At 39.3% G+C, this 9,385-nt stretch overlaps 3 protein-coding genes across 3 annotated transcripts; 2 read left to right on the top strand and 1 right to left on the bottom strand.

Annotated features, from left to right (window-relative positions):
* Nucleotides 1-563: 563 nt before the first annotated feature.
* On the top strand, nt 564-1,869 carry CBG00279 (the record flags this gene model as incomplete). Its single annotated transcript, XM_002638657.2, has 4 exons — nt 564-911; nt 1,469-1,582; nt 1,629-1,742; nt 1,789-1,869. 4 exons carry the CDS (start codon nt 564-566, stop codon nt 1,867-1,869), a joined length of 657 nt encoding a protein of 218 aa, XP_002638703.2.
* A 380-nt stretch (nt 1,870-2,249) lies between these two features.
* On the bottom strand, nt 2,250-2,836 carry CBG00280 (the record flags this gene model as incomplete). Its single annotated transcript, XM_045244590.1, has 3 exons — nt 2,250-2,297; nt 2,440-2,618; nt 2,671-2,836. The coding sequence occupies 3 exons, from the start codon at nt 2,834-2,836 to the stop codon at nt 2,250-2,252; spliced, it is 393 nt and encodes a 130-aa protein (XP_045091514.1).
* A 2,793-nt stretch (nt 2,837-5,629) lies between these two features.
* Cbr-del-3 lies at nt 5,630-8,782 on the top strand (the record flags this gene model as incomplete). The annotated part of the gene is made up of 7 exons (XM_002638659.2): nt 5,630-5,763; nt 5,974-6,415; nt 6,859-7,020; nt 7,231-7,415; nt 8,150-8,390; nt 8,435-8,577; nt 8,620-8,782. 7 exons carry the CDS (start codon nt 5,630-5,632, stop codon nt 8,780-8,782), a joined length of 1,470 nt encoding a protein of 489 aa, XP_002638705.2.
* Nucleotides 8,783-9,385: the final 603 nt, after the last annotated feature.

Genomic DNA, 9,385 nt, shown 5'->3' with positions numbered 1-9,385 from the left:
TCTGAATTTCTGAATTTCTGAATTTCTGAATTTCTGAATTTCTGAACTTCTGAATTTCTGAATTTCTGAATTTCTGAACTTCTGAATTTCTGAATTTCTGAATTTCTGAATTTCTGAACTTCTGAATTTCTGAATTTTTGAATTTCTGAATTTCTGAATTTTTGAATTTCTGAATTTCTGAATTTCTGAACTTCTGAATTTCTGAATTTCTGAATTTCTGAATTTCTGAACTTCTGAATTTCTGAATCTCTGAATCTCTAGTTTCTGAATTTCTGAATTTCCGAATTTCTGAATTTCTGAATTTCTGAACTTCTGAATTTCTAGTTTCTGAATTTCTGAATTTCTGAATTTCTGAATCTCTGAATTTCTAGTTTCTGAATTTCTGAATTTCTGAATTTCTAGATTCTGAATTTCCGAATTTCCGAAATTCGGAAATTCGGGATTTTTAAAAATGTTTAGTTTTCGAAATTTCGAAATTTTCGAATTTTGGTACTTTACTTTTGAATTTCGACATTTTGTAATTTTGAAACTAATTTGCAGTCCAAGAGCCGCTCTACATGGTAATGGAGTTGGCATCCAACGGTTCGCTCGACGGATATCTCAAAAAGAATCCAGATCTTCGTCCCGAAGTCTACAACGAGATGATTCTTCAAGCTGCATGGGGGCTGGAGTACTGTCACGAGAAGAATATCATCCATCGAGATATGGCCGCTCGTAACTGTCTTTATGGAGATCGCCAGGTCAAAATTTCGGATTTCGGGTTGTCCCGTCCGGGACCCTCGTACCGAATGGATTCTTCTAGAAAAGTGCCGCTTCGCTGGTTGGCTGTGGAGACTCTTCTACAGTATGAATACTCGTTTAAGTCGGATGTCTGGTCGTTTGGAATTGTCGCTTGGGAGATTTATATGAAGGTTTGTTATGCGCCTTTAAAGTGGGCACATGTGGAGCAAGGAGAATGTCAGATTTAAAAACGCATAGCTCGAAAACTAAAGAGGCTAGAAAAAAGTGATTAACTGATAAAATAAAGATAATTAAATTTTACATATTTTCATATATAAAAAAGTTTTTCTAGCTTTTTTCGGTTTTTGAGATATGCGCCCTTTAAAGTTTGCACACCTAAAAATAGGGAAGATAGGGCGGCGCTTTGAAGGCGCATATCTCAAAAACAAAAATTCTTATGCAAAAATGTTGGAAATTTAATTTTACATATTTTCGTAGTTGACAAATTTTTTCTAGCTAATTTTGTTTTTGAGATATGCGCCTTCAAAGTTGGCACGCACCTTTCCTCTGATCTTCCCTATTCAAAAGCGCATATCTCAAAAACTAATAATCCTAGTAAAAAGTAGTCAATAGCAAAAATAAAGAAAATTGAATTTTACATAATTTCACAATTGACAAGTTCTGTCTAGCTTCTTTAGTTTTTGAGATGTATCGCTCTAAACAAGTGCGCTCTACTGAATTGTTCCAGGGGATCGAGCCGTATCCTGGAATGACTGTCGCGGAGGTGAATGATCAGGTGAAAAGAGGATACCGAATGGAGTTCCCGCCGAATACCAATCCAGAAGTCGCCAAGATGATTATGGTGAGAGCTAGAAGTTCCAGAAAATCTGAAAATCCAAATTTTCCAGGCCAAGTGTTGGGCCGAAGACCCAGTAAGTCGCTACACAATGACCGAAGCCGTTGGTTTTCTTCGCGACTTCTTCGGAATCAAACGTCATGTTCCGGCTCCTAATAAGACTCGAGTAATGGGATTGGATTACTGTATCTGCAATTTTCTTTATTCTTCAGGCGATTCTTCAATCCAGCCGCCGCAAGGGCCGTATGCCAGCCAAGACTCCGAAATCTCCTGGTTTCAAGGCCAAGAAATGAATGATTTTTATTGATTTTCTTGATTTAAAAAAAACAGAGTAATAAAGAGCAGTCCTCCTAGCCTCCTCCCTCTCAGCCGCTTTCCGCCCGGCTTCTTGTACAGCTTCCTCTCCCCTTTCGCTATCTCACAGGTAGAGGGGGACTGCCGAAAAACGGGCCGCCTGGCGGGCGCGGACTGCCGAAAGATTTGTTGCACCTTCTGCAATTCCATGTAGAACTATGTTTTTGGCTCTTTTTGCTTCCGCTGTTGGTAGATCTACCAGTAACATAGTGACAGGCCACAATTTCGATCTTTCTAATTCTGGATTTTATTTGAAAATTGGAGTACCTCCTGTTTCCATTCAGATTTACACCGTCAACGGAACCAAGGAGAGAAAGTTTCAGCCGGTTCCCATATTCCGACTTCCAAAGTCTTCCAATATAAGATCCTAATAGATTGTGTGTTTTTTCGGTGCCATCTCGTAAACGTTCTCGAATACTCAAAATACTTTCCAAGTGCTGCTTCACGATATCAATCAATTGAGAGAATCCTCCTGTGCGCACGTAACGAATCACTTCAGAACAACATACTTCATGAATGCTGAATGTTGTCAGATCATTTTTCCATAGCTTCCATGCTTGTTTGCGAAACCCCTCATCTTGAGAAGAGAGCATTCTACCAAATCCAGAATCTGACATTCTTTCGAGGCATGCGCCAGCTACAAAAACTAAAACCTCGTCAGAAACCGATTTCAGAGTGCTGGACAGATCTGAAAACTATCATATTTTTTCTTTTTAGATAATGGACTATGATAACTGAACCTGATTCATCATCGTCGTAGTCTATGTCATCTATGGTGTATGGATCTTCAAGAGTATCCTCAGATTCTCTAGTGATGTCTGGGCTCGATGTCTCTTCGCTTTCTTCATCTTGTGGCCCTGGGCCAAATTGAATAGGAGAAAACAACCGAAATGGTGTGCGCGGCATTACTTTCAGTTAAAACTAGAAAACAAAATATTATGAAAATAATAGACAAAAAAACGGTATGCCGGTTTGCCGGTTTGCAGCTGACAGGATTCCCAACCGGATGCCACGTCATTGGCCTCGATGCCCTACTCTTTCTCCATCTTAATTAGGACACCGACCTTTACAGATTTTTTTCATCCAGCTGCCCAGTCAGCTCCTCTTCGTCTGTCGTTTGGCCGTTTTTCACCAACCGCGCCTCAGATTCTAATTTTCGTAGAAATGCTTGTAATAACACATTTTTTTAGATTTCCAAATCCTTCTATGACTTTTATGATGTTTAAAGAGAAAGATTCTTTTTCACTCAAATTTTCCCTTCTACATAAATTTGACCCGCCAACCACCAGTCATTGACCAGTCAGCGCCTCTTCGACTGTCAATTAGCAGTCGTTCAACAACCTATTTTTAGAGGTGGTCTGATATGAGCAAAATTAGCTTCTGTCATTATCCTATAATTTAGTGGGAGTATGGAAAATTGTTTTCTGAACGATTTCCAATCAAAACCTGCAATTCAGTTTTTCAACGGGTTCCGACTGTCCGTCGACGGACCGTCGACGGCCCGTCAGTTTTCCTTCGACTGCCAACTAGCAGTCATTCGCCAGTTTGCTCCTCTTCAGCTGTCATTCAGCAGTTTTTCGGCAGTCCCCCTCTACCTGTGCTGCAACCGTGACGCAACGCCTGCGCTTTTGCCCACCAATCTCAAGGTCCGGGGTTCGACTCCACCCTTCGTCGATTTCTTTTTTTTCTTTTTAGTGGTCCCCAGCATAATCCACTTAAGCATTTTCCTAGACAAACATTGCACCTGCACAACTTATTACGAATAAATTATAAGAAAAGGGACCACCACCACCGAGCGTAATTCCTTAGTATATAGTGAAATTAGACACCTAGTGGCTACTACTACTACTCAAAAATTGATATACACATTTTGTACGAATGCTTAATTTTCCAATTTGATTTTCTGATAATTGTCTCTGCTGTACGAATAGATAAATCTCAGATTTCAGAGGGGGACTAAAAAGTGGGCGGAGCCTAAAATTAGGTGGCCAGAACATTCCGCTTCATTTGATGGCGACGCGAGTAGCCAATGTCCACTTTTTTGGCATATTTTTATATTTCCGCATTTTTCTACATATAGGACCGAGTTTAGTAGGATTCTAGATTTTTGGAAATTTGGAATTTCAAAAATTCGGAGTTTGAAAGTTTGGAAAATTTCAAATATTCTTAATTATCTCGGCTGCTATAGCAGATATCAAAAATATGTTAATTGATAAAATATAGGACATTTTATGATAAACATTTTATTGGTTGACAAGGTTTTGATATTTTTTAGAAGAGCCGAGATAAGTGAGCTCAAAGTGCATGTATAGGATGGCAGACTGTTAGAGCATCGCCTGTCCACTTTGAGCTCATGTATCTCGGCTCCTGTGAGAGATATTAAAATTTTGTAAACTGATAAAATATAGGAAATTTTAAGATAAAAAATTCATTAATTGACAAAATTTTGATATCTTTCATAATAATCGAGATAATTAAGCTCAAAGTGCAAATATAGGGTGCGGCCCTGGTAAGGAGTAGGGGTGATCAGGTTTGGCGGGAATTTCAATTAATATCAAAATCCACAAATTTCGAATTTCAGAGATTCTAGACTCAGAACTTTCAAGCCACTTATTTTTTTCTCAAAGAAAAATCAGAATTGGTCTCGGCCGCGGTCGACCGCACTGCCCCAAACTCTAGGCATTGACTCTTGGCATTGTGCCAAAAAAGGACGGGTTCTTTAGGGTCCCCCCGAAAATGTTTCTATGAATACAACTCTCTTTTAACTTCTTTCTTATGTCTCCTCCATTTTGACAGAAGGGACCGCCCGTCTTGGAAGAGAGAGAGAGAGAGTGTGAGAAGTGGAGAGACGCAGAGAAAAGGAATGAGGGAGAGAGCAACAAGCGGGTAGAGGGACCAATTATTCCGGGAAAGAGGAAGTTTCGTAACTTTTTACATTTTGTTTCTAAACGAATTCTAAGGCTTCTAGAAGTTTCCAGTTCAAGATTCTGAACTTTAAAATCGCTTAATTTTTCGATTTTTCATTAATTTTTTTTCAAAAAGTTCATTCTATCTGTGTAGATGTATGTCCAGATGTCCATAGTTTTGAAAAGAAGTTCCTGAAGAAAATGAGATTTTCTGGAAAGTATAATATAATTAGAAGGGTTTCCGGCGAAGAACAATTCGCACCTGCTCTTGGGACCCACCGCTTCATTTCCTTCCCTTTTTGGGGAAAATGAAAATGTAGGATTTCAATTTTCTTTCCCCCTTTGCTGCTCTCTCACAGCGGAGCAGCAAAAGGGAACACTTCTATTTTCTTTTCCTTCTCTTTCTCTCTCTCTCTATTTCTTTACTGTTTGTTTCGGAAAGTTTCAGATTCTGAATTTCTGAACTTCTGAATTTCTGAACTTCTGAATTTCTGAATTTCTGAATTTCTGAATTTCTGAATTTCTGAATTTCTGAATTTCTGAATTTCTGAATTTCTGAATTTCTGAATTTCTGAATTTCTGAATTTCTGAATTTCTGAATTTCTGAATTTCTGAATTTCTGAATTTCTGAATTTCTGAATTTCTGAATTTCTGAATTTCTGAATTTCTGAATTTCTGAATTTCTGAATTTCTGAATTTCTGAATTTCTGAATTTCTGAATTTCTGAATTTCTGTATTTCTGTATTTCTGTTATTTTTCTTTCAATTTATTCCAGAAAACTTTTCCAGATAAAATGTGGCTCCGCGGGATCTTCGGCGGAGTTTTCTTCATTTTTCTTCTCTGCTCCTGTACTGCTCTATTCGTCCTGCATAGCCTTTATTTCATTTTTCGAACTGCTTCTCAAACTGAAAAAACCGAAACTAAAACGTAAGTTTTTCTCTTTTCCAGCTCTTGAAAGGGCCCGCCGACTCCTGAAAGGCGCGCTCTTGTGTACGCCTTGCGGTGTCTCTCCGTTAACTGTCGGCATAGCCTATTGGCTTGCAGTTTCGGCCGGCGTTCAAGAGGTCAAGGGTTCGAATCCAACCCTCTCGAAATCCTTTTTGTTTCTTTTTCAAGTCCTAATACCGCATTTTTCAGCGTCCACGATGACCAGCTTTTCATCCCAGCGCTCATTATCTGCAATCGAATGCCATTCTCCCAAGATGGCCTCAACAATGTCAACGTCAACCTCCGCCAGGATTCTGCTCTCCGTTATCTTCTAGAATGGACGAATCCTTCGCTTCGAGAAGCCGCAGACTACACCCCACCAGCTGCCGACTTCATGAACCAAGGCCAGAATACAGTACTACAGTATATAACTCAATCGACGCGGAATCAAACCATCCAGAATATGCAATATCAGTGTCAATCCGTTATCAACTCGTGTAGCTATCAGGGAATTCAGTTGTCGAGCTTTGATTGTTGTCGAAATTTGCTTTCATTGATTCCAAGTGTAAATGGACTGTGTTGGGTTTGGAGAGATTCAACAATGTGGCAGAATTCCACAGGAATCAATCGCCAGTTTTCGATCACTTTCCAAGTTTGTTATCTTTCTTAGCACTCGCGCGATTTGCTTGAAAATGTTCACACTTATAGAACAAAAATCGAGCTACATTTTTGTAGTTGACAACTTTTTTGTGCAAACGCGCCCTAATGAGATATGACGCATAAAAGCGTCGTACCTCTATACAAAGGGGGAGGCGGCGGTGCTGCCGACTACTTCTACGGGCTATATCTCATTAGGGCGCGTTTTCACAAAAAAGTTGTAAATTACAAAATCAAAGCTCTGTTTTTGTTCTATAAGCTCAAAAATTTCCAAACTTGGACAAGTTCGAAGTCTTTTTTTAGGCAACTGAACTTAACACACTAAAACTGACAATTTCAAATTTTAACAAGAAGATTTCTATGCCAAACTACAAATAAAATTGACAAAAAGACTCCTAGATTAAACTAGATTTAAATATAAACCAAAAATCTTTTCAGATGACCCGAAACTCCTGGTTCTCCACATTCGTCCCCACGCATCCAGGTGTAGACGTCTACCTTCGCGAAGACGGAAGTGACGTCATGCGGATGGCCACAGAGCTGGAGAATCCGATTCGGTTGCAAGATAAACGAGGTGTCAGACTTCAGATGAGAAAAACTGTAAGTTAAAAAAAGAAAAAAGAATTAGGCGAGGTGTGGAGTCGAGCCCCGTAGCTTGAGATTGGTGGGCAAAACTGCAAGCCACTGAGCCATGACAGCCACTTGAGAAAGAGAGGTGGAATGTATAGACAACGGTGGGAAAATTGCTGTCGCCAAAAGAGGGGGGGGGGGGCACAGGAGCTAAACATTAAAAAAAAAGAAAAATTCCAGAAAAAAGCTGACATTCGTAGAACATCGTGTGGCTATGCCCTTGGAGACGCCCGAAGAAGTGATGTGCACGCATTCAAGAACAACCATACCAATTATCTAATGTGCAATATGATGGTGGCAATGAGATACTGTAATTGCCATCCGCTGATGGCTGAGCTATTGCATTATGACCCTTCCTCGTTTAGGTGAGAGATTATTGGGTCAGGAAAACTTGAAAGCTAAGAATTGTGAATAGAATTCAATAAAGAATTAGCTTCAAAGTTTTCAGCTGCAGTTTTTTTGGTTTTTTTGTGTCAAGTTCCTTAAAAAAGGGACTAGAAATTGTTCAATGTTTTCGAAAATTGTTGAGATTATAAAACAAAAATAGAGCTTCAATTTCGTAGTGGACAACTTTTTTTTTCAAAACTTGAGCCTGAAGAGATACGCCGCGTGGAAGTGACCAGACCCCTCCTGCGCGCCCATCTCTCGGGTACCCGTCGTTCCACGTGGCGTGTCTCTTCAGGCTCAAGTCTTACAAAAAAGTTGTCAACTACAAAAATGTAGCCCTAGTTTTTTTTTATAATGTGACAAAATTTGGGTTTGAACGAACTAGAACTAAGACCTCTCACAGTTATTCAAAGTTTCCTGATTTTAATTGTCAGAGTTAGAAACGCCACAGTTTCGATCTCTGTTATCTCAATTTGTGTAATAGGCATCAAAAAGTGGTCAACTAACAAAATATTTATCATAATATCAGCAAAACTTTTTAACTGACTTCTTTTTGATATCTCTTACAGTAACCGAGATAAATAGAGTGAAAGTTAGGGTCACCTTTATATAACAGGTTTTCGGGACTGTCGATGTTTGAGTGCCCTTTTATTGAGGGTCTTCGCTCTTCGATCTGTAAAGTTTACAGTGTAAACCGCTATTTTTATTCCAGAGACTTCCTGCTGCGTGTCAGCCAAACCAATGTTTGTAGTGTGGACGCTTATGACAACTGTGCCAGGAGATACATCGACCTAACCAGGGTTGAAAATTGGGATGAAGATATTCCAAAGGACCTTCCAGGCTACGAGGATGCCAAACGATGCAGGAATGATAATCAGAGAAGCTGCTTGATAACAAGTTATCCGGGAACAATTGAAGGTTATGATCTACCAGAGGAGTATAGAACGACTCAGGTAGGTTTAGAGGGATTCTTAGAATCTTAAGGCCCCGTTTCTAGGACTATGTCTCTCGCCTTGTCCTCGAGTACTCCACGATGCGCACCACGGAAATTCTAGTGTCCAAGGACCCGAACATTTATGAGCTACTCAGTTTCATTGGTTACAATATGGCACTCTGGTTTACAGTCGGACATATTCTATGGTAGGGGTACAGTAACCCGATATTTTCAAAATGTGAATTCAGGTCCATGTTCTGGTACGCGACTGGTTTGTGTTGTCCAAAACGAACTACAAATCGAATTATGCCGATTGTGAGCCGAAAACGAAGTGTTTCTTCCCCGGAACCAATTATTGTCGAGCATCGACCTAGTCAATCGGAAGAGGCTGGAAATGCGGGGGAGACTTAACTTTAAGTCTTCCGAAATCTTGTTCAAACTTTTTAGATTTTTTTGAAAACTTCAGAGTGTACCAAACAAAAATAGAGCTTTCATTTTGTAGTTGACAACTTTTTTGTAAAACTTGAAGCTAGGGAGATACGCTACGTGGAAGTACGCAGACCCCGCCTGCACGCCTATCTCTCGGGTAACGTGACGTATCTCTTCAGGCTCAAGTTTCACAAAAAAGTAGTCAACTACAAAAATGAAGCACTATTTTTGTTTAATATACTCTGCAATTTTCAGAAAAATTGGAACAAGTTGAACTAGATTTTCAGGGACTCAAAATCGATGTTTTAACTTGAAATTTGTATTTTTATGTCTTTCAAAAACAAAATTTCCATGACATTCGTTTTCACTTATTCTTGGCTCTTTTCACTTTCTCGAAATTCCCCATATTTCAAAAATTTTTCCATGACATTTTTAGCCGATTTGCAGAGCCGAATTCGCAGATAACACTTATAACCCCAATTTTCTAATCTCCGGTTCCCATATTTTGTCTTTCCCATGTTCCTTTTCTTCCAGTTTTTTCAATAAATTTGATTTTTTTTTTAAATTTTGTAATTCTGAAATTTT

The sequence above is a fragment of the Caenorhabditis briggsae genome (assembly GCF_000004555.2).
Source record: "Caenorhabditis briggsae complete genome, chrI, whole genome shotgun sequence".
NCBI classification, from domain to species: Eukaryota; Metazoa; Nematoda; class Chromadorea; order Rhabditida; family Rhabditidae; genus Caenorhabditis; species Caenorhabditis briggsae.
Note: the sequence above shows the minus strand (reverse complement) of the source record. Positions and strands in the feature narration are given on the sequence as shown.